The sequence below is a fragment of the Lucilia cuprina genome, chromosome 3, assembly GCF_022045245.1.
Source record: "Lucilia cuprina isolate Lc7/37 chromosome 3, ASM2204524v1, whole genome shotgun sequence".
Classification (NCBI taxonomy): Eukaryota; Metazoa; Arthropoda; class Insecta; order Diptera; family Calliphoridae; genus Lucilia; species Lucilia cuprina.
This window is the reverse complement of record NC_060951.1, coordinates 52146973-52172664: the sequence shown is the minus strand read 5'-3', so window position 1 is coordinate 52172664 and position 25692 is coordinate 52146973. Positions and strand designations below refer to the sequence as shown.

Sequence of the window (25692 nt, the reverse complement as noted above, 5' to 3'; positions counted from 1 at the left end):
CGAATGATCGCTGATTTCGAAAAACTTCATATAAATAATGTACCAATTTCAACAATTCTCAAGTATACATTCTATAGAACTAATACATTAGAAATAGGGGGTATGGCAACTTCCTTATGAATTAGAAATAAAATTCATATCTATCTAGGAAAGATATTTATACATCCACCTCAATAATGAATGGACGAACCATAAATAATGGTCGTGATACCTTTCATACAAAGCGAAAAATGTGTAAAGAAATGGTTAAAAATTTTGCTTTTAGGGTAGCAAAGTACACTGGGTATAGCTAGTACATGTATTAAAAGATAAGGTATTTTAAGGTATAATAATTCTAGCACTAGCGTTAGGTGTTCGCTTATGGAATTCAACATTCTCATCAATTACGGTAATATTATTATTTTTAAACAGATTTGTATATGTACTTGTATAAAATAACAATATTTATCTACGATTAACATAGTCTCTATCAACACATCATCTAAACTGTAGCCAAACATTTTATATAATTATATTAAAATATTAAAAAAATGATCCGAAAATATTTTTCGATAACATTAATAATTCTATTGTTAAACATGTTTCAAATAGTTCAAAATTATAATGTAAAAAGTACTGTAAAAAAAGTATTGTCAAATTGCGAATATATCGATCAAAATGAAGAAAATTGTGTGTACAAACAACCCAAAACAATTTATGAAAAATTCCATACGAAAAGTTTTAAACCTTATCCAAAGACAAAGGTAATATAAAATAATTTTAATGAAATAAAAAGCATATTAACATATGAATTTCTCTTTACTTAGGGGATAAAAACTACTAAAGATGGAAAAATACCTTGGTATGCCAAGGTAATTCAAGATCAAGAAAATTTAAATAAAATCAAAGAAAAAATTCATTAGGCAAGAAAAATCAAGTACTCAAATTCCTAAATCCTTAATTTAAAATTTTTTACGAGTTTTTTTTTTAACAGTATTCTATTTACGAAAAACATTAATAAAAAGTCGCAGTATTACCAGGAAAAAGGTAAAGATCAAAATGTGAAAAGACTTGATGTGACAAATAGCTAACTTGTTGTGTTTTCACTATGCATTTTTTATGGAATCATGATTAATATGTTTGTATATAGTATGAATCGTTATTATTTATATTGGTATAACATAATTTCAATTCTACTGTTCTCGATGAGTAATAATAAATAACAATGCTAAAAAAATTGCAATTCAATCTTGTTTACATATTTAAAATCTGAAACACCTTCTCCGTCGATTTGTAGTTGCATATTTTATTATAAATCCATAAATTGCATATTTTTCTTTTAATTGCATATATTTTGCATATTTCCAAAATTTTTAAAGCATATTTAGCATATTTTTTAATTTTTCTAGAAAATTTTTTATGTTTTCTCTGTATTTCATATTTTTACTGCAAATTTGGTATTTACATATTTAGAATTTTTTGTAATAAATATCTAAAAATTTCGATTTAACAACAAAATACTAGGATCTATGAAATACAATTTTGCATAGTATTAATTTTTAAAACCACAATAGGAAGGAATTTTAAGTTTTTGATGATAATTGTAACGTTCATAATATTGGCCCTTAAAGTATCGGTTTAGTATCAATTTCTGAGTCTGTCCATATGTGTGTCCATATAAAAAGACAACTTGATGAAATTTTGTTCTTACATTTCTCTCACGTGCATTACAAAACATTCCGAAGAAATATAATTTATTCAAAAATACATCAATTCATAAAATTTTATTAGAATTACTATCAACTTTCCACTTTCAGAAATTAAATACATACTGTTATTTTTATAAAAAAATATTTTATTCCAAATATCCAGAAGCGACATTTATGCAAAAATTTTTTTTTGCTAAAACTTATTTTCTTAACAATTTTATTTGTACAAAAATATTGTAGAAATCCTAGAAAAACACGATTTGAAATAATTTTTTTTTTTAATTTTACCTAAAAATATGTTCACTAATATGCTGTTACAAAATTTAAAATTTTGCAAAATGTAGGAAACGTTGATTTTGTTCTCTCTTGTTATTAATTAACAATTTTGTAGTTTTCAATAATAATTAAAAAATTTTACAAAATATTTACTAACTTTTCTTATCTATTTCATCATACTTTGTGAATGTTAAATATTTTGTCTGCTCAAAATATTTTGAATGAAAAATCAATTTTAATTGAAACTAAATAACATAAAATAATAATAGATACGTATACGAGAAAGTAAAATAAAAATAATTAGGATAGAAAATATTGAAAAATCTGCTATGGTTAATTTTTTAAAAATTTTTTTGTTAAACATTTATGTATTTCAGAGCCCAGTAATATTTAATGTTTATACTCTTTTAAGAAGTAAATTTTGTAAGCTTTTAGAAAAATCTACAATTTGTAATATTACTCTCGATTAAGTTTAGTTAAGTTGTTTTAAGCTAAATGTGGAATTAATATACTTATTAATCATTTTCTTGTTTTATTAATTTCATTTTTAATATTATTATAAGTAAAAATATAGAAAAAAAGAAATATTAAAAAGAAATATTTTTCAATGAATTTTCAAACTTTTCCTTTAACCATAAAGAGTGGCTTGCGTCATTCATTACATCTTTTATATGTTTAATCAATTTGTGCTGTTAATAAATAAAATAATTAAAATATTATTTTATATGTTCGGTAAAAAGATTTTAGTTTAACATTAATAAAAATAAAATACTTTACTTTTGGATATGGTCTTAATTTTTTTTTATTCAGATGTTCAAGATTAAAAGTGCTTAAGTATTTTTTTAAGCGAATACATCTATCATTGTGATCGAAATGTTCACAATTTAATGGCACTTCTAAAATGCCACGTTTGGACAGTTTAGTTTTTAAACAGTCTATAATTTGAAACGGCACTATTAGGAATATTATTAATATTGTAAATATAATATAATTATTGGCCATATTTTGAAAATTACAATAATATTCCGTACATTCACTTATTCTAATAGATACTTATTAAAACAAAAACGCTAATAAGACAATAATAATGTGTGTACAAATGACTTGCAATGAATCCATTATTTTTAAACTTAATTTTAATTAGGGTGGCTCTATTATGTTTGTTTTTTTAATTCATCAACTATATTATGTTAATAATCTGGATTCAAGATTAAAGTAATTTCTGGGAGAGAACTTAAATTGGATTATTTTTAAAAGTAGATTCCAAAAAAAGAAATGTACTTTACATTTCTTTTTTTTTTGGGAATTTACATTTTTTTGAGAATTTACATTTTTTTTTGGAGAAGCTTTTAGTCCTGCTCTCTTTAGGGATTACCGCACAAAAAAAAAAAAACATTTCTCTATAGACTAGATCATAATATATATAAGTTCTTATTATATTTTGATCATACAGAGAACCCTAATTCAACTAATTTTAGAACCACTTTGTTCAGATTATAAAAATATTAATGCGGTTATTGTCTTAGTCATTTTATGAATAACGCAGCGAATCAGTGTTTCATATGCTGGTTCGTGACAATATAAGTATCATCTGAGAATAAATTCGAAAAAATTAATTAATATTAAAAAAATATTTAGAAGCCTCAAATATTTGTGTAAAATTTCAACCCTCTAGCTCTTTCAACAGACAGATGGACGGACAGACATGGCAAGATCGCCTTAGAATTTAAAAAGGACCCAGAGTCTATGATCAATTTTTCGATGTATTACAAACGGAATGACAAAATTAATATCTGATTTTCAGTTTTTTGTTGTTACCGAAATAAACAAAAAAATTTGTTGTTGAGCAAATTGTGTACAACTGAGATCGTGCAACGTGTTCACAGAGAAAAAAAATACTTTTTAAATTTATTAACGAGTGGACTTAAATTAACAGCAAAGTTTATAATGTTGTTGTCAAATTATCAACGTGCGTTTGTCAAATCAATGAGAAATATATAATTTAATACAACGAAAAATTATAAAATTAAAAAAAATAATAATAATAATTCAATCATAACTTAATAGTATACGGATTTAAAAAATTGAGCTTAAGGGCATAGTACCGAGATTCCAAGACACGTTGAATAACTTAATTCAGCCTCTGAATTACAATAGTCTATTAAAATTAGTAAAATAATTTCTATTTATTTGCACTTTTTGTAATTCTATTTTTTCTCCAAAAAATTAAATCAAACATCTGATTATGATAAATAACCGATAAAATTAAAAGACGACACTCGTTTATTCGTAATTCGTAATTAATTCAAACTGGATAAATTACAGCTTGTATAATACGCAACAGCAATTTTGTAGGAGCTAAATAATTGCATCGTGTGAATGGAGTATAATTCACTAAATCCAAAATATTTAATTTTGTAAACAAATCTGGGTTTCATTATATTTTTATTTAAATATGTATTTTTAATTTAAATATGTATTCTTTTCACAGAAAATTTATATCTACTCATTAGTATGGAAAATATTTTTTATAGTGATACCATGGATATTCCGATTTGTTAACATTTTTAGCCTAAAAGAGCAAGTGAAATAAGTATTAGAATTTCTAAAAGAAAACTTCATATGTATAAACATATGTAAATGTGTATGTATATAGCCAACCTGTTTAGGTTTTGGATTAAAACCACCTTTTAAAAATCTTTTCTTCTCGAAAACACTTTCTTTAGGATCCATGTAAACACAATTAGAATTATAATCAATATTTTCACAATTTGGCATTACTTCGTAACATTCCAACTTTTGGAAAAGAAATATTAAAAATGTCACCAGCAATAACGTGATAATTTTCATGGACATTATCATATACATATATATATTTAATTAAAAATTAAAAAAATAATAATTCTTGTACCATATAAGTATCTACAGCTTCGGTGGTTGACTGACTAACAAACAAACTACTTTTTACATTAAATATTTGTTATATACTTGGCTTTATTTGTGGTTAATGTGATCGATACATTTATTTACATTTTTTTCTTTGTTTACATTTACTATTACCATAAACAAAATTATAAATAACATACAAATATATACATAGTCATTTTAAAATTTCATGTGCTCTTCGAATAAACAAACTTCTTCAAAAAATATTTAAATTACAATCTTGTTTTTAAAACGCTAACTTAAAATAAAATACAAATAAAATTTACTACTTTCTTGCATCTGACAAGCATAGGAAAACATTTCTTGGCACTATTTTAATAAATTACACTTTGTAAACGTAAGGTCCTACCTAAGCATTTTTCATCTTTCATGCTCTCGTGCACTTATAGCCAGCTTTTTTACATTTTCCTTTACTTATTGTTTTTGTCTCCTACCCAGTGATTTTTGTCTTTACTTTAACAGTTTGTCTGACCGACTACTCGGTCTACCACAACGCTTAAATACACACAAAACACCTAAGTAAATTTTCTAGGCCACTTCCAGAGAATGAAGATGAAAATGTGAGAACGAATGCAGAAGCTTTAATACTCTCCTTCTGGTGTTTAAGTATTTTCAGTTGTTTTTTTCTTTTAATTTATCTAGAGGGCATTGCAGAAAAAATAAGTATAAACATAAAAAAATTTAATTGTAAAACGGAAGCCATGGTGTAATGGAAGGTTGTGTTTTTGTAAAATGTTAAAATGTTTCCGTTCCCACAGTATGAAGTAGGAATCCGTAGGTGATACCTGCAAAGAATCCAGGAATAGACTGATAGGTAGATATATATAGATAGATAGATAGATAGATAGATAGATAGATAGATAGATAGATAGATAGATAGATAGATAGATAGATAGATAGATAGATAGATAGATAGATAGATAGATAGATAGATAGGTAGATAGATAGATAGATAGATAGATAGATAGATAGATAGATAGATAGATAGATAGATAGATAGATAGATAGATAGATAGATAGATAGATAGATAGATAGATAGATAGATAGATAGATAGATAGATAGATAGATAGATAGATGACCACACCTAAATAAAGTGCGATCGAATAACATAATTGTATTCAATTTAATTAACCAAATATTATTTTTTCGTACACCTAAATATATAATACTAATATATAATACTTCTTACTTTGTCCTTTTTTCGGTAGGAAGTCACTTTACAAGAAGGAAGGAAAGAAGAATTTAGTATTTCGTAAATATGTTTCCATATTTTATTCATTTTTTCTGTTTAAAATATGGAAAATTTTTTCACAGAAAAGTCTGTTTTTTTCACTAAATCATTAAGTGAATGCTGAAGTATGTTTTTTTTTTGCGGTAGTGTTGGTATATAGAACAGTGGTAGGCTTCAATGGCAAGCAGGAGTCGATAGAAATCGATATCCTTCACAAGAATTATCAAGTTTTAAGATCTCTGAAATGACATACATAATTGTATTGGCTTCTTTATGTTGCCTTTGTGACAACCACTGATTCAGACCATTTGGTCTATAGTTTGCTTTGTATAAAGGAAAGCAAGGTGTGTTCTTTCACTCATCTTAGTTTTTCTCTCCCCAGCAAATTTCATTATTTTTCTTTCTGTTATTCTCTTCTTTTTTTTTTTTGCTTTTCTTTTTGCTCATTGTGCAGCTGTATAGACATTTTGATGCAAGTCATTTTCGCATTAGCAACATTCTCCAAAGTTTCTTATTGTTGCCACTTTGATAATGATGACTGCTACTTGTGTGTGTTGAGTTGAAAATCTATTGTGTTGCAGGTGTTCGCGATAGTGCTTGTTGCACAAGAAGTTGTTACATTAATTTGTGGTTTACCATTATGTTGGTGGCTTGACGTTGATGTTAAAATTGCATATATATTTTTTGTATATATAATTTTTGCATCATTTATGAGATATTAAGCTAACTTTTAATTTATTTAAAATAAGTTGGTTTTGTTTAAACAAAGTTGATTGCCTATCTTCAGGGTGCCATCTTTATAATTAATCAAATTTTGTTGTGTCTTTGGCAGTTTTCACCAAAGTAGGCCGTAAGTTTTTGTTAAGGTAAGAATTGTTGTGGACAGAAGATTATTTATTTTAAATTTTTATTTAACTTGTTTATTAAAAACAAGTTTTGCGGATTGTTTTAAAAATTAAAAAAGTATGTGATAAAATATTATTCATATATATGGTGGAGTTTTTTTTTTTTGTGTTCATATAAAAGTGATCATTGTAGTTCAATATTACTCAAAACTTCATTTTTTTCGTGTGTATTCATATAATTGACCATAACACTTTTGTAGAAAAACCTCAAAACAAAACATCATTCATTATTTTAACAAAAAAGTATACAAAAATAAAAATAAACAAATTCGACATTTTTTTCATAGCTCTAAGAAAACAATGAATACTAGAATATGTAAAGGTAAAAAGCTAAAGTAAAATTAAAAAATATCCTACAAATTCATTGTAAATTGGCCGAGAAAAAAATACAAATAGAAAACAAGTCGTTGACTTGCAAAAATCAACACTATCTCAACAATATTTTAACACACAGATACACACATACTACATGAATACATAGATATTAAGCTGCCACAAAATAAAAGGAAGAACAATGAAATTGCTAGAAAATGAAAAAAGTGAAGAAAAACAAACACGTATACTGTATTAAAAAACTTCAGGTAACCACACAGCTAAATAAATTTTACACTTCTATAAAAAAAACACTAAATTCTAAAATAAAAATGAAATAAAACCAAATTTCACATGCATACAACGGATCTCAAAATACATTCGCACTTCGAAACACACACACATACATTAGCGCACACAATCATAATACGCGTTAAGTGTTTTTCTTTTTTCGTTCTTTAGTTGGAGGTTTTTAGTAGATTTTCAAGTGGGTTTTCCAATGTTGAAAAATTATGAAAAAAAAACAACAACCGGAAAAAACTTAAATTTAATTTTCACATTTTCAAAACAAAACAAAAAAAGGGAAAACATAACTTAAGTGTTATACTACGAAACTATTTATACATTTACAAACATACATTCGGAAAATGAAATAAAAATATTTGCTAAGCCCAGTAGTTTTAGAGAATGACTAAATACTTCATAGACTAGTCCATAATGTTGTAAATTTGAATAGAGGTAAAGCTTTGCGGTAAAATTTATAATTATTTAAAAATTTAATAATCAAATAAAGCTTTTTTTCAGTATTTTAAATAATTTATTTTGCCAATAAATCATATTCCCACTTTGAGATTGTTACCCCGAATATTGTGGTTAGTTATTAGTTTATGTTGCTGTAGCTGTATTGTTAAAAAGTTTACTTACGTAGTTGTTGCAATAACTGCACTTACCGTTATCGTACATAAAGATATAACAAACGAACAACTTGAGTTTTTAAACATGTTCTTTAAGTTGCTTGAGTACATGTTGTTTCCCCTCTCGGTTTTTATGTTATAAAGTTTATTAGTTTTTAATAACCAACGTTAAAAGACTAGGTCGAATTAAGGCTATATAGTTAAGGGGCCTTTTAATAAACTCTTGGTTAATATGAACATTTATGTAAACACAGGTTACAGTACTATGACGTTGACGTTGTCGAATTTAAAAAAAAACTTTTTAAATATAATAAATTGTTAAAATTTAAATTTTACTTCCGTTTATAACAAAAATATACATGGATCTTATTTTGATCAGGTCCATAAAAACGTAGAATATCGATACACAAAACATACTATGTCCAATTTTATAAATATATAAGAAGTGGACCTTATGCAGAGGGGTGTGTTTAATTTAATTCGAAAGTGAACCTTTTAAGGGATCAAAACTGAAAAAAAATCTAATGTAATGTAATGTTTCATTCCGATATTTTCGTTTAGTAATGATATTTTTCCGTTTACGTAGTTATCGGAAGTGGGCCTTATATGGGAGCCCCGACTAATTATGGACCAATTTAAAAAAAGTATTTGTCAAAGTGATATATGAATTAACAAAAAATATTTATATCGAATATTATGCGAATATCTGTATTTCTTAATTCGTTATGTACATTTAAGCCATTTTCGAAAGAAGACCCTATGAACATATTCATAACGATATCCCTGTTCAGTACATTTTCGAAAGTTAATTTTGATAACAAGTTAAACTCAAAGGCCCCACTTTATAAAGAATCCTTCTCAGCCTCCACCCTTTCTCAAGTACATCCCAAGAGGGTGTAAAGTGAAATGTTGTAAAAATATTAGCAAAAGTTTTTGTTGTATTTTGTATTATATAAAATTGTAATAAAAACCTGAGTTATTATATTTTACGTAAATTCTTTTACTACAATATTTGCTATTTAGTTTGTGTATCTTTATAAATTGACCGCTCCTGTATAGTTGCTGTTTTTAATTCAAAGTTATATTCAGTTCACTAAAACTGTTGGCAATAAAATTATTTGTTGCTATAGAGTAAAAATTGCTAAATAAGTGTAATACATAGTAAGTGTTGTAATTTTTCTTCTTGTATATTTTATAAATTTTTGTAATTTCATAACAACTCTTTAAGTGTTAAATTCTATCTGTAAAAGTTTCTTTTCTACAATCGAGTTAGAGGAAGATAGTAAGGGCAAGAATATAACAAATCTGAGTAAGTATCTATGGATGTACGTATGTATTAGTTTATGTTGTATAGTTTATTAGTATATTTTTTATTCTTGATAAGTTTTATGATGCAAACGTTAGATAATTTTGTTTGCTGGTGTTACTATTGTTGTTATTGAATCTTAACTATCAAGTTGTTTCCTGTACATAGTTTGTTGCAACAATTTGCTGTTGCAAACACATACACACACACATACATGTACATTCATACATGTATGTATGTGTGTATATTTTCCTGCTAAAACTTCTTTACTTTTAATATTTATATTGTTGTATATTTTTTTTCTAGCTATTTCCTTGCAATCTAAAATCGGTCTGGGGTTTACTTTAGTCTTGTAGTAAATTGAATTTAATACATTTTAATTATGAACTTTATAATTTATAATAGTTTATTGTAGCTTAGCACCAGCTATACTTCACAAAAATACTGTTGAACATTAAATACTTTTAGTGTCTTGTTGTTCACCTGCCGTGTTTTGGGGGCAGTGCAACAATTCAAGGAGTGTTAAAGTGTTGGATGTATATTTTTTTTCGTTTGTTTTGTTGATTGTTATACATAATTTTGTGTTTTTGTCTAGACACGTTGCATATATATATTGTGTATGCATTAAGTTCAAGTAGAATTTTCTATGTATTTTTGAAGGGTCAGTTGGTGTTTTTTGATTTTGATTATTTATTATTCAAAATGTTTATTAATTAAAACGGCAATGTTTTTTTTTCAACAAAATTGTTTTAAAAGAGATAATATAAATATAAAAAGTTTAAATGAGTTAAGTAAGTTAGATGGGCTTGACTGATTATATGATACCCTACACCAGTTATAAGTAATTTTAAGCTTGTCATTTCTTTACAAATTTTCCGACTTTCTCTAATCTTTGTATATGGATCAAACAAGACATCTGAGTCCATTTACATATGTCCATTTGTCTGTTTGTTTTTTATATCACATTTCTTAAAAACCGCAGATATCTTCATCATTATAAAATTCTGCTGGTGGATTCTTTATTTCTTGTATAAAACTTAATTGTTGTAAATGTTGCAAAAATAGCAGTATATTAAGCATTAGTTTTTGGGGTCTAGAAGAAATAATGGGCCCATTTTAATCATTATACCCTACACCACTATAGTGGGGAGACATATCTTCTTTTATTGGTTCAAGGAAGAACGCTATTAAAAACAGTTGAAATCGGTTCATTATTTTGCGTCTATACATTCATACTTGTTTTCAACTGGATTTGTTTCCGTACAAAATTTATTGAGTTAACTTCAAAAATATGATCTGTAATTTGATATGAAGGATTACATGAATATAGCACCAATATTATTGAGCGTTGCAATCATCAGCACAAACTCAATATACCCAAGAAAGTGATGCAGCAAAATCTAGGACTACTTACGTATGTTTAGACACCATTTGCGGAAACTCTTAAAAGCAATTCTTAGAAAATATCTGATTTTACCTCCCACCATCATATTACTAAAGCGGTGATCACTTTTCAAAGGTAGATCTAGATGGCGCTTCCGTATGTTCAGACACTATTTGCGCAAACTCTTAAAAGCAATTTTTAGAAAATATCTGATATTACCTCCACCTATTACTAAAGCGGTGATCACTTTTCAAAACTAGATCTAGATGCCACTTCCATATGTTTTGACACAATTTGTCAAATTTTAACCCTCGATCATTTTTTAAGCCCTGTTCTTAACTATTACAATTAACACAATAATTAAAATCAAAAACTAAAAGTATTTACTTCATCCATAATCTCTTCACTATTTGCATAAACAATTTAAATTAAACATACTCCCTGAATATTTGTGGATTCGCGTAAGGGTGTGCATGTGTGTAAGGGGTCTAACGAAACCTTTGTAAGCTTATTAACGGAGTGAAAAATTTCTGCCGCAAAATACAACCAAAAAACGTCAACCACATCCGTACCGACAACGGTAAATAGATAGTAAATGCAAAAATGTACGCAGCAAAAACAAGAAATGTTAAATATTTGAAACATAATTACAACATTATTGATGTAACAAATGTTTATACGAAAGAAGATGAAAAAAATAACAGAAAATCGTTGTAAATGTGTTGTCTCACCACATTAACTACATAAACACTCGCACGAGCTTAAATTCGCCAATATTTAAATGTATGTAAGGCCACCCAGCAAACATATTAAAGGACAGTGATCGTTTCAAAAAAAAAAAAAAGAAAATAGTAGGGTTCTACAGTTAAAACGAAAAGTCGACTTTTTGACTTTTTGCATTTTATGAAAAGTCATTTAATTAAAAGTCGATTTTTCGACTTTTAATATCTTATAAATAGTCGACTTCTCGACTTTCCGACTTTTTTCGACTTTTCGACTATTTTCGACTTTTCTACTTTTTCCGACTTTTCGACTTTTTCCGACTACTTTCGACTTTTTCCTACTTTTCGACTATTTCCTACTTTTCGACTTTTTCCTACTTTTCGACTTTTATTTACAAAGTCGACTTTTCGACGATAGTCGTGTTATCGACTTTTTGGAACAAAATAGTCGACTTCGACTTTTTTCGACTTTTTCCGATTTTTTTCGACTTTTTCCGATTTTTTTCAACTTTTTTCGACTTTTTCGACTTTTATTTACAAAGTCGACTTTTCGACGATAGTCGTGTTATCGACTTTTTGGAACAAAATAGTCGACTTCGACTTTTTTCGAAAAAAGTCGATTGTTCGAGTATTCGAAAGTCTATTTATAGAACCCTAGAAAATAGATGTAAATGTGGCTTTTCATCACATTAAACACACGCATATTTACATGTCACCCAGCGAACATATTATAGGGTTGTGATCGTTGCAAAATTGTTAATCGCAATAGTATCCAACTAAATCCTTATTAATTGTATATCTATATCAATTTTTTATGAAAAACGTACTTATAAAGAATAGAAGGAAAAAAGTGCCAAATTTTTATTATTGCCTCATCATGATCGACAATTTTCATCGATTTACATTTTTTAAGTTTTAGAAATATAAATTTAGGCAACGGCATGCACGACATTTTAATAGTTTAAATTTGAAAATGTTTGCTGGATTAACAGAAATTGTTAGTGTGGGTAGAGTAAAGCGCAAATACACATACACGCAACTATACCGTGTTCATTTTTACATTTTACGCATAAATGCATGCTCATGCATGCAACAATACCAGACGAATGGAATTATGCGTTTATTTGAAAAACCAGGCAGGCAACCAAGCAACCAGCCAAAGTGAATTTTAAATGAAATTTTCAAATTAAAATACTATTACAATGTTGGGGATTACTTTGCATGGTTGTTTTGCTGTTCAAAAACGTGTACACCTACACGCATATATTTCAAACAACATCAACAACAACACGTAATACTTCTGATCCTTTAATATCCATAAGGCATTTATTACTTTGAAAAATCATACAGAAAAAAATAGAGACATGTCGAAAAGAAAATATATTTGTACATTAAAACAGTAACTACAACAACTACTACTATGCTATATCATTAGCCATAACGACTGTTCCAACGTTGTGGAGGTCTCCAACGTCGTCTGGTTGTCTGCTTTACATAAGGTTTATTGGGCTCCGTATCAAAGTAAAAATTACCATAACTAGCACGTTGTGAATGAATGCCAAAACGACCACGGCGATTGTTCCAGCAAAGACCACGGGCATAATTCTTATAACTATCACAGTGGTAGCCCATAAAGGCATAAGTGGGATCCATGGACTGTTTAAAAAACACAGCTGCCGTCGAATGGCTGCAGGCTATGGGATCTAGAGGACAAATAACCAAAAAAAAAACATAAAATATTCAATTATAACTTTTACAATTAAGCAAACATGTTAACACACAAACTTACTGGTATTTTGTACATCCTGTAGATTCATAAAGAGACGACAGTTACTCTGTGGTGCCTTGCCGCCATTGGGATAGAAATCAGCATGACCTGCTTTCACACCCGAACCTAACGTACCGGCCGACGTGTGTAGAATCTGTACAAATTGTGCATCACTTTGATCCAGTCTATATTCTGGTGACACCACAGAGGGCATGGTAAATAGTGGTCCTGCTGGATCTAAACCTATAATTTGTTCAACTTCACCATTAAGAGCAGTACCCGCAAAACCAGCTGCATGTGCTCCCAAACTATAGCCAGCTATAGTTACATTCTTACGGCTAAACTTATTCGAGCTTAATTGTTCTAAGGCTTCCACAATACCTGCCACCGTTAGGCCGACATCGAATATGGACATGGAAGCTGTCTTATAATCATTCTGTGACAAATTGCCCCAATCGACAACACATACGCTGCACTCCGGATCAAAATAGGTCCAAGCTGGTGATAAAATTACATATAAATTTCAACATTTATTTACTTTTCTATAACTTACTTCTTAACATTTCCTGCACCCAGCCTTTACTGCCCTCATCATTCCAGCCATGCAGAAATAGCGCTAATCTTTTATTGCTGTCTAACATACGAAAACCTTTAAGGTCTCCTAACTGCAAGCTGAAGTGAGCTTCTTCTCCTATTCTTACATTTGAGCTATAGAGATTAATAAGTTGTAATATATTTTTGTCCTCTTTAAAAAAGATCTTGAGTTTGACAGGCTTTCTGTTTAAATAATATACAGACAAATAGAGTAATGCTATAGAAACTTATCTATGAATTAATTCCTCATAAATGAATTGGACTTTAGTCCAGGGTTTGAATTAGTTGAATTATGTTTTTAACATATTAAAACATTAGACGTAGATCCTGAACGATCTTGCATGTCTGTTCGTCTATCTGTTGAAAACAACTTCTACGATCTTCTTCAGAAAATGACTTCGTCACAAACCAGTTTTTTAAGAACATAAATCTCTCTTTTAACTTGAAGATTAACATAAAAATATCGCAAGTAGACCCCATGAAGTAAATGTATTTGTTTTTGAACTTAGACTTGGAGTAAAGTGAAGGATAAAAACATGTACATTATGTATAAATACATCTCAATTGATGCATATTTATATATTGAACATGAGTAAAATATAAATATTTTGTTCAATGGTCCTTAGTTTCCTACTTACGACTGAAAATGTTGACCTCAGTATAATTTTTAAAAATATCTTCCATTTTTTTGAAATTACGAGAAAAAAATAAAAAAATTTGAAATTATTTTTAGTGGATTATAGATTCTATTATTTTCGAGTTTTATTGAAATATTAAAAAAAAAATATTTTTACTAAAAAGTTTGGCATTAAGTTTGGTCATTTCAGAATATTTTGAAATGTTTATTATATTGATGTACTGAGTTATTTATTATGGAATTATATTAAAATTTCACAAAAACATTGTTCTTATTCTTTCTTTTATTTCGCTTTAATCTTCTTTCGCCGTTGATGTTTAACTTGAATTAAATTATTATTAACTAAACACATTTCTTCCACACACATTTTTTAAATATTTTTGCAGTCAACTGGAGGCATGATTTAAAAAACAAATTAATTTAAATTAGCATATATTTAATAATGTATTAATGAATGTAATTTGCATAAAGAAACAAAACCAATCATAAAAAAACACAACTTTACGCACTTTCTAACACAACAACACTGTTGGTATTTCTCTTCTTTTAACGTCATTCAAACTCAAGACCTTTTTTCGGAAAGCAAATCTATCGCAGGCGCACGCACCCCAACACTTACGTTGTACGACATTCAAAAATAATGCCGTAATTAAGTTGAGCACGATTGAGACTTGTTCTTAACATGGTCTCTTGCAAATAGCGAAATGTACTCTTCATTGCATGCCATTTATGACCGAAGGCTATGCTGAATTTCGGTTGAAGTATTAAAATTATTGAAATAAAAGCCACAATGCTGATAAAACGGGAATGCAGGAAATGCATTTTTTTGTATTTGAGTTTGTTTTAAAAGCTCCAACTCATACACACACGTTTAATCTTAACCGAATCTTACACCGAATTAATACTCTTTAAGCTTTAGACTTTGGTTTCAACCAAATATTCCAATGAACGTCTTAAATTGAGATCTTCAAGCAAAACTCAACAATAACCACATACACACACTTGCACACAAGTAAGCGAGTGTGAGAAATCTTTTAAATTTCCAAAAATTTACTTTCTTGCTGTGTAACGTTGATGCCCGGTGGCATGTAAATTCTGCTTCTGCTGATAGCGATGCTGACAGTTGTCTTTTTCACCTTCGTCTTTATCGTAGTTTTTATCTTTTATATACGTGTTGTTGTTGCAGTTGTTGTAATATTTAAACTTTATCAAAATTTTAAGCATTTTTCAAGCGGTAGTCACTATATTATTTTCTTTCTTTAATTTCAATTTTAACACTTTTATTTATTGCTTTTTATTTCTCTTGTTATTGTTGTTGTAAATTTGATCAATTTGTATCTTTGGATTGAAGATCTTTTAAAATGTGTTGATTTATTTGTTTATTTGTACTTTGTGTGTGTTTATGATTATTATTATTTTTTGGGATAGATCTTAACATTTCCAACGACTTTAAACTACTGACATCAACTCTGGTTAAACATCTAATATATAAAATGTGTGTTCTTTAAAAGAAATACAGTTTTAGAAAATAGTTTTAGTTTAATTTTAGATGCTGGTCGAATAAAGATAACACTACATATATGTATGCACGATAAAAATGTTTAATATATTTGTATACAATCATTTATATGTATATAATCACCATATCACATACTAAAGTTTGAATTCCTTCCAAAAGGTTTTCGTATAGACTCTAAATACTATAGAGTATAGCCTTTTCTATATTTCTGTCTATATTCTAGCATTTACTCTAGTTTCAAGTCTAGTCTATAGTCTAGTCTATAGTCTATAGTCTAGTCTATAGTCTAGTCTATAGTCTAGTCTATAGTCTAGTCTATAGTCTAGTCTATAGTCTAGTCTATAGTCTAGTCTATAGTCTAGTCTATAGTCTAGTCTATAGTCTAGTCTATAGTCTAGTCTATAGTCTAGTCTATAGTCTAGTCTATAGTCTAGTCTATAGTCTAGTCTATAGTCTAGTCTATAGTCTAGTCTATAATCCAGTCTATAAGTCTAGTCAGAAAAGTCTAGTCAAAAGTCCAGTCTTTAGTCTAGTCTTCAAATTGCCTTTAATTTAGCCTTTTCAATTGCTTTTGTAACAAATCTAAACATAATAATTGACACATGCCGACCTTTTAACAAAATTAATCAATGTAGGGTATTATCAAAACATATTAATGCTTGTTCAAACTAATTTTACTATTTATTATTTCTGTTAATGAGGCTGAATTTGTATCTCTTCTCTAGCTGTGGATATCTAAGGTTTTGTTAAATACCGGACAAATGAATTTGTTGCTGTTTTCAATGTTTATCCCATCGTTGATGTTTGAACAAGTGAAAGTGATCTAACAACTGAGAAGTGTAGTGTTTCTATTGTTGTTGTTTGTTTATACCTCTCAACATGCTGCCAACAACTTGCATAAACAAAGCAACATATGTAAAGAAGACCAAGAAGTTAAACATTTGTATAAGATGGTCAAAAGCGAGATATTATATGAAAATGTATTTAAAAAAACCTAAATAAATTTATTACTTTAGTAACTTTGTAGATAGTGTAAATAAACCGTTAGTTAAACAAACAATAGAATTTTTGTTATTTGGTTATGTTTAAATTATATTTTTCAGATATTCTTCTGATGCTTTTATGTTGAATGTATTTATTTTTCTGTTTAAGAAAAATTTTGCAATTAATTTGAAATCATAGAAATATTTTTTAAATATTTTAAATAGCCTGAAGGTTGGGGATCTAAAATCAAAATATCAATACTAAAACTAGAGTAAAAGCTAATGAAAAAGATTTTGAAGATTAAAGCATTTTTATAACAAACAACAGTGTAGAGCAAAAGATTGTGAAAATTAACAATATTTAACAATAGAGAAACAATTTTAAACATTTCTAAATAACATGCATATGTCTTAATTTACTTACAAATAATATATTTTTATTATCTACCTATAATGTCTCAATAACCCTTTTAGTACGCTAACCTAAATCTCTTTTGCTAAATAGCTTAATCAGCATTATTTAAATTCTTCATAATAATATTTACTCTTAACAACTCATTGATATGTATGAGTGTAAGTATGTATGTATTAAGTTAAACGATACGAGCATGAAATTGTAAGTCATTCAGAAAATTGAAATGATACATAAATAGACGTATAAGTAGAATATGAATTACACCCATCATCTAACAATACATACTACATACTCACATATGGACATACCTCCATCTTGTGTATTAAAGGCAATAAACTCTTTTTCTAGTCTTATTTACCTATGATATTTATTATGTGCCTCCTTCGATTCTATTTCCAAAAGATACTATCAACAGCAACTCTTATTTTTTATGTTGGTAATATGACTATTGTAGTTTTACTTGGCAGATATGCCAAGGACTTGTATCTATTAATAATTGTTATCAATTGTCAGAAGAATATATCGAAGATATATAACATTTTCTACTCATCATGTAATAAAGAAAATTATCTTAATTGATTAAATCTTTAAAGTTGTCTGAAAATTTGACTTCAAAATAACGCCAAAAATTGATACAAATCAGGTATTTTTCCATCTAAAGTGTAGTGAGGAAATTACGAAGCCAACTGAGCTCAATCCATAAGAAATGTATACATTGGTTTGTGAATCAAACATTTGTTGTATAGTCTTATCTTTAAAATTGCATAGAGTTAATCTACAAGTTTTAAATGGAAGGACATACACAGCACAAACTTTCATTACCGGGTAATGGGTTAAAATGCTAAAATATAATTACACAATATCATTTTAAGTCACTGTTTTAATAATAGTGATGTCATTGGAGGCAGGTACTTACTTACTTGTTACAAGAGGTTATTAAAGTACTTCTATGTAATCAGAAATTAATGTACAAGTCATTGATAAGTATGTTAATAGGTAAGAGGTTACAACTGCAAGATATTACCATGTTTTTGCTGGATCAATATCTTCACGGAATGATCAAATTAAAATTCGTTGCATACCTTAAAGTATCTGCTTCCAATAATTTCATGAAATTGACATTGATGATGATTATAGGGAGTAAATTGAATTGAAAATGTGTAAAAATATTCTAGTAGCAAAAAAATGGCAATTGTCAACAAAAAAATATATATTTACGAAAACAGTAATTAGACTGCTCCAAAAAAACTAAAAAAGGAAATAAGAGACCCAACATTTTACAAAGAAAAAAAAACAGTAAAAATTTTTCAAAATCGGAATTATGTCTTTTAAAAATAATAGACCAAAGATATTTAGCCCTCCATTTTTTATTTCCTAGAATAGTTCATTATTCCGCCTCTGACATGATTTTTGAAAGTTATTATTGGAGATAAGGCTTTTTAATTTAAAATATTTTTTTGCACAACTCTAATTTCCTTCTATATACAACTAAACGTAACATAACCATAGATAATGTAGTTTTTTTCCTATATCAACAAATATTTAAGTGAGTTTGTCTGAAGGTCTGTATTTATCTGTCTTTATAAGAATAAGTATTTGTTTAAGTTTTTTTTGTTTGTTGGGTAAATTTGAACGAACATATAAATTGCAAAATCAATTGAGCGGTAAAATAGTTGAACATTCACAATGATGATGATGACAATGGCAAAAACAACAGCATCGACAAGAACAAAATGATAATGACGATGATGTGGTTGATGAAGACAGCAATTTCTTTTTTTTTATACAAACCGAAAATTATTTTAAAACTTAAATGCTAGACTTTTTGAAAATATAAATAATAGGTAAAAAACTTAAGGCGAATAAAATTTTTGTCGTGATGATATTTTGCATGGACTTTAGAAAATACTATAGATTATACTATAGACTAGACTATAGACTAGACTATAGACTAGACTATAGACTAGACTATAGACTAGACTATAGACTAGAGTATAGACTAGACTATAGACTAGACTATAGACTAGACTATAGACTGGACTATAGACTGGACTATAGACTAGACTATAGACTAGACTATAGACTAGACTATAGACTAGACTATAGACTAGACTATAGACTAGACTATAGACTAGACTATAGACTAGACTATAAACTAGACTATAAACTAGGCTATAGACTAGACTATAAACTAGACTATAGACTAGACTATAGACTAGACTATAGACTATAGACTACAGACTAAACTTTAGGCTAGACTATAGATTATAGACTACAGTTTAGACTAGATTATATATTATATTATAGACCAGACTATAAACTACACTATAGACTAGATTATAAACAAGACTACATACTAGGCTATAGACTAGGATATAGACTAGACTATAGTCTAGACCTTTGACTAGACAATATTCTACACTGAATTAAATACAAAAACATTAATTATATAAATTGGCTGCAGTCCTTTTTAAAAATACGTTGGCTTTCAGCGTAATTCTCATTAACTTCAACACACATTTTATAAAACGTGTTAAATACAACCTGGAGCATACGTATTTATAACCAAAATATTTGCATAAATGTATGTGTTTTTGTAATTTTTAGTGATTTAAGCATAAACTAATGTTTATTATTATAAACAAGTATTAATGTTGGTAAACAAATGTATTAACATGTTTTAAACCTACTACTATAACAAATATAATATAAATGCCCAAATGCAAATACACTCACATACACACAAACTTTGAAACTTGGTGAAAAATTACAGTGAAAAATAAGTTTATTTTTCACCACATTGTTTTGCATAAAAATGAATGAAACGTGATGATGCTAAAGTTCAGTAACAAAATATACACTTTAGAGAAAAGAGGATTTTTAAAATTGTTATTGTAAAAATTGCGATAAACAAATATATGTATGTATGTAAGTATTTAAATTATAGTGACTTTTGTAAATATGTGTGCGAATGTTTTGAATTCCAGTAGATTTAGCAGGAATAACATTTTGTTAGCCATACCTCAGTTCCACTAAGTAACCTTGGGGATATTCAATATCAAAGTAATATATAGGGTCTATTAACATCATCCATGGACATTCATTTAGACTGTTGCGAGCGGTACAATTATAGGTGAAATGAATAGATGGGGATAAACACCAAAAATTGTAGGGAGTCATTTATGCTGTTATCTGTTTCTAAGAGCTTTTGTGATTTTAGCTTACTTAATGATCGCTTTAATACTTGACACAGCCAACATACTTATTTACAACTATTTACAAAGGTTTTAATAATAAAATGAACACGTACATATGTAAGTATGTACTTATACACACATATAACAGCAATGAGGGTTTACAATTTGAAAATTACACATACAGTCGAACATATTTAGTATTAACCAACTATTACATGGCACAGTGTAATTTGAAAATTACACATACAGTCGAACATATTTAGTATTAACCAACTATTACATGGCACAGTGGTACAAAGTTTAAAAGAAATCCTACAATTTATACTACATCAAAGAAAATTGAAGAAAGTCCATGTCAGATTGTCTAATCCAAAAAATATCTGCGAAAGATGTTGTTAATTATTACTCACTGCAAAAGAGGAAAATCTATAAAGTCCTTCTTATTAATACTACTGTTCATCGTTAGTAAGCAAAATGTTTTATAACCACATTATACTTTTACATAATTACTACTACAAACATACATTTAGTATAGATATGAACGGGTGTGGGAATGTCGGTATGTTTTAAATTATTGCTTGTTGTTGGTAATTATAAAATAATGTTTACATGTATTGTTTATATTTTACGTGATTTTAAACAAAAATATTTTTTGTGTGTAGTTTTTGTTTGACTTCTATCGTTTTTGTTTTAGAATATATTTATGCAATATTTTTAAAAACTTTAACAAAATGATAATTGACGTCATAGGTGTAGGAATAAAATCCTTTAATTAAAAAAGGTTTTATAAAAAAATAAATAAACGTAATACAGGGTTTTAAGAAAAAAATGTTTACCATTTGCTATTTAATTTATTTAGTCACTTGGGAGGATCATTAACGCAAAAGTGGGATCATTTCCTGAACTGAACTAGAACTGAACTAGAACTAAACTATTGAACTAGAACTGAACCAGAACTGAACTATTGAACTAGAACTGAACTAAAACTGAACTAGAACTGAACTAGAACTGAACTAGAACTGAACTAGAACTGTGAACTAGAACTGAACTAGAACTGAACTAGAACTGAACTAGAACTAAACTAGAACTGAACTAGAACTGAACTAGAACTAGAACTGAACTAGAACTGAACTAGAACTGAACTAGAACTGAACTAGAACTGAACTAGAACTGAACTAGAACTGAACTAGAACTGAACTAGAACTGAACTAGAACTGAACTAGAACTGAACTAGAACTGAACTAGAACTAAACTAGAACTGAACTAGAACTGAACTAGAACTGAACTAGAACTGAATTAGAACTGAACTAGAACTGAACTAGAACTGAACTAGAACTGAACTAGAACTTAACTAGAACTGAACTAGAACTGAACTAGAACTGAACTAAAACTGAACTTGAACTGTTAATAGCTATGACAAGAATAAACTGAGATGATCTATAATTAAAATCAACTTTATATTTGTACATTCTCATAATAGACATTACTTTGTTAAAGTCACATAAATCGGTCTACATCAATTTCATTTCAAAATTATATGTTTTTTGTTACATACAAAATATTTACCAGTTCTACTAACACTTTCGAATTACCAAATAATACAAATCCTTGGCATTTATAATTAAATTATGAAAATTTTAATAATAACAAAAAAGCCACAATCTTATACACATGTCTACATATGTTCATGTGAATATAAATACACACACGCCAACTTATTTAACAATATTTAGGCATAAGTTTATTTAATTAACAAAAACAACAATTTATGTAAAAGTACTTAACATATACAATAACATACACATGTACAAATGAACAATTAAATAAAATTTCTTAATAAAACACAAGTTTATTAATATAATAGGATGGCGGGTGGTGTTTTGAAAAAATTTTACAATAAATTTCTCTTTGTTAAAATTCTTCTTAAAATATTAATTAATTTAAAATTTGCATTTATAAAAAATTGAAATTTATTTTTTAAAAATATTTTTGCATACTTTTTATTGAATAATTTCGTCTCATTAAATACTCTTGTTAAAGAATGAAAATCATACATATATGAACCGAGATATGATTTTTTTACGATTTTTTGCTGAAAATTGAAATATATCGTTTTAATGAAATTTTAAAATATTTCGAGCTTAAAACAGGACCACTCTAATACTGTCACACATACATATGTATCAACAAATTTACAAGCTCCCATATGTCGACTACTCATGCCACTGTCTCTGAAACCAAGAGTATTTTGTCTTAATTTATACAATTGTTAGACAAATATTACAATAAGCTTTTTGTATAGACTCACACACATACATATATGCATGTATACAAATATTTGTATTATTAGAACATATGTGTATGAGTATTATTAACAAATATAATAGCTAAAAAAGAAAAACAAAAAAATCCTTTTTTCCACTAAAACTTTTGTCTTTCCCACTCACATTGATAAAAAAGGAATGTACAACCAATTAAATTTAATTTTGCCTACATGAAGTAAATTAGTTAGTTGCTCCTTATTTTAAAATACTTATGTACTTGTAACCAAGTTTATGTGGTAATAAATGTTCAGATACATTATTAAAATTAAATGATTTTATTATTTCACATCAAAACCACCGCCACCACAAAAAGTTTTCATTATTGAAACCATAATGATACTTTAATCATATGTAACGCACAAGAAAATTTTACTAAATAAAGTTCTACGTTCTGAAATGTTTGAGAAGTTTAGGGTTTTGTTATAAATCTGATTGTTTAAAAATAATGGAATATACCTATTTCTAAACAACAAGCCTTATTCAAAGTGTTTCATATAAAGCTTATTTTAAACATTATCGCACTACCCTCTCTTTGCTTGGCAGCCAATTAACACTTTTGCGGCACTTTAAAGGCTTGACTACAGAAAATACAAATAGTTTTGAAACTTAATTGACTTTATAAAACCAGATTTTGTAACTTATTATTTTGTTACTAAATTTTAAAGTTATTAATTAAATCAATTGTTTTAAGGAAAGTATTCAGTTAAAAAGGAAATAATTATCTTAACCATTTCAAGTACTAAACCGCCCTATTTTGACGTATATCGATAATTAAAAAAAAAATAAAAAAAACATGTTTAGAAGGCATGTAATGACATTAAATTCTAAATTCTATTTTTATTTTTAAATAAACATTTACTGTAGCTGTAAACACAGAATAACGCATAAATCGAGAAAAATTTAAAAGAAAATCTTGAGACCCTGGTGTCCTGTATACGTGAAAGAGTTAATATCTATTTATGTCATTAAAATATTTTACATAATGAAACGAGTGTCCTACAATGAATTTAGAATAATTTAAGAAAGCATAATCTATTCAATTGTGAGAGAACTTTATAGAATTGGATTGATGAACTCATTATTAGAACAATCATTGATATTAAATTTTATATGAACACCATAATTTGAATAAATATATTTTTATAGAAATTTTCTTTTTATAAATTTAAACTTTCTTTTACATAAAAAATTTTCATTAAATTTTTTTTCATATAGAATTTTTACACAGTGAAAACAGATTCGTTGTGATAACCGAATTTGTTTCCAATCGAATTCAATCGGTTCTCACAACTATACCAAAATTCGATTGTAATTATTGAAAAATTCGGTTACTATAACTGAATATATGGAGTACATAACTATTTTTGTTATTTATTCGGTAATGTGGTTTGAAATTATTGGTATTTGCAACTGAAATATTATTTATTGAAAACAAATTTGTTGATTTTTTGTATTTTAAAATATATTTAATTTATTTAAAATATTTACAATAAAATATGAATGAATAAACTTAAAAACTTATATAGATATATAAGTAGATGGTTGATGATGAAAATTTGATGTTTATGTGTCGGAAATTTTGCTCTTCATCCTGTCCAACATGTCCAAAGGAGTACTACATTTCCGCAGCTGTAAAATTATGAAAACTAAACTAACACAAAATATATTAGAAGATAAAAAACATATTACCTTTTCTATCCGATCTTTCCGATTTTATTAATCCGCAAATTCAATTTGGCTTTTTTTAAATATAAAATCATTTTATTTTATATATTTTTATAAACGTCAACTAAAATCACCAACTTATTGGTTGTGAACATTGGATTTGGTTCCTCTAATCATCATTCAATTTTAAATAATGTTTCCATTGATAATTGGTTGCAGTGCTCAAAATTTTTTACTATCTACTATTTTTCGGTTGCAACGACTAATATTTGATGTTCTGACGATTTAATTCTAAATTAAAATCGGCTTCATTTACTGAATTTACAAAAAAAATTTAATATTCAATTTATTCAAATTATTGATATGGAAATTGTTAAAACCACCATTCGATTATAATTATGGTTTTTTAGTACTGAATATAGAAAATTTGTTAATTTTACAGATTTTTAATAACAGCAATAGCATTTTAATTAATTTGACTAAATATTTATCATAGTAGCCGATTTCCAATCAATCTTTTTCTGTGTGTAATAAACTCCTCTTTTATAGAATATTTTCACTAAATTTTGTGTTAATTTAAAATCTTCACTTAATTTTCAATTATTTTTATAATTTGAAATAAATGTTCTTTTAATAAAAAGTTTTCTATAAATTTTCTTTTTATAGAAAATTTTTAATAAATTTCATTTCATAGAAAAATTTTCAATAAATTTCTTTTTATTGGGAAATTTCAATAAAATTCTTTTTTAAAGAAAATTTACAATACATTTTCTTTTCATAAAAAATTTACAATAAATTTTCTTTTTATAGAAAATTTACAATAAATTTTCTTTTTGTAGAAAATTTACAAAAAGATTTTCTTTTTTAAAAAAAATTTACAATAAATTTTCTTTTTTTAGAAAAT

General features: G+C 27.3%; 2 protein-coding genes and 2 long non-coding RNA genes across 4 annotated transcripts in view; 1 reads left to right on the top strand and 3 right to left on the bottom strand.

Moving 5' to 3' along the window:
• Positions 1 to 25692, bottom strand: part of LOC124418856 — a 141036-nt gene that overhangs the window by 8518 nt on the left and 106826 nt on the right. The window lies entirely within an intron of this gene.
• Positions 488 to 1222, top strand: LOC124418854. The gene is made up of 2 exons (XR_006940262.1): positions 488 to 743; positions 807 to 1222. It is a non-coding gene; the product is annotated as an uncharacterized LOC124418854 (long non-coding RNA).
• On the bottom strand, positions 2356 to 3025 carry LOC111683184. Its single transcript, XM_046946539.1, has 2 exons — positions 2742 to 3025; positions 2356 to 2653 (listed from the first exon to the last, which is right to left on the bottom strand). The coding sequence occupies exons 1-2, from the start codon at positions 2964 to 2966 to the stop codon at positions 2552 to 2554; spliced, it is 327 nt and encodes a 108-aa protein (XP_046802495.1). The 5' UTR covers positions 2967 to 3025; the 3' UTR covers positions 2356 to 2551.
• LOC111683185 (pancreatic lipase-related protein 2) lies at positions 13052 to 16046 on the bottom strand. Its single transcript, XM_023445236.2, has 4 exons — positions 15305 to 16046; positions 14008 to 14162; positions 13476 to 13952; positions 13052 to 13389 (listed from the first exon to the last, which is right to left on the bottom strand). The coding sequence occupies exons 1-4, from the start codon at positions 15505 to 15507 to the stop codon at positions 13118 to 13120; spliced, it is 1107 nt and encodes a 368-aa protein (XP_023301004.2). The 5' UTR covers positions 15508 to 16046; the 3' UTR covers positions 13052 to 13117.

What these genes read in the sequence shown, in the direction of transcription:
- LOC111683184 (XM_046946539.1), bottom strand. Translation starts at nt 2,966, where the DNA reads ATGGCCAATAATTATATTATATTTACAATATTAATAATATTCCTAATA. An exon ending in AATTAAGACCATATCCAAAA is followed by an intron (nt 2,654 to 2,741) that starts GTAAAGTATTTT and finishes ATTTATTAACAG; the next exon opens with CACAAATTGATTAAACATAT.
- LOC111683185 (XM_023445236.2), bottom strand. Translation starts at nt 15,507, where the DNA reads ATGCATTTCCTGCATTCCCGTTTTATCAGCATTGTGGCTTTTATTTCA. An exon ending in GGTGCAGGAAATGTTAAGAA is followed by an intron (nt 13,953 to 14,007) that starts GTAAGTTATAGA and finishes TTTTATCACCAG; the next exon opens with CTTGGACCTATTTTGATCCG. An exon ending in ACAGGATGTACAAAATACCA is followed by an intron (nt 13,390 to 13,475) that starts GTAAGTTTGTGT and finishes TTTGTCCTCTAG; the next exon opens with ATCCCATAGCCTGCAGCCAT.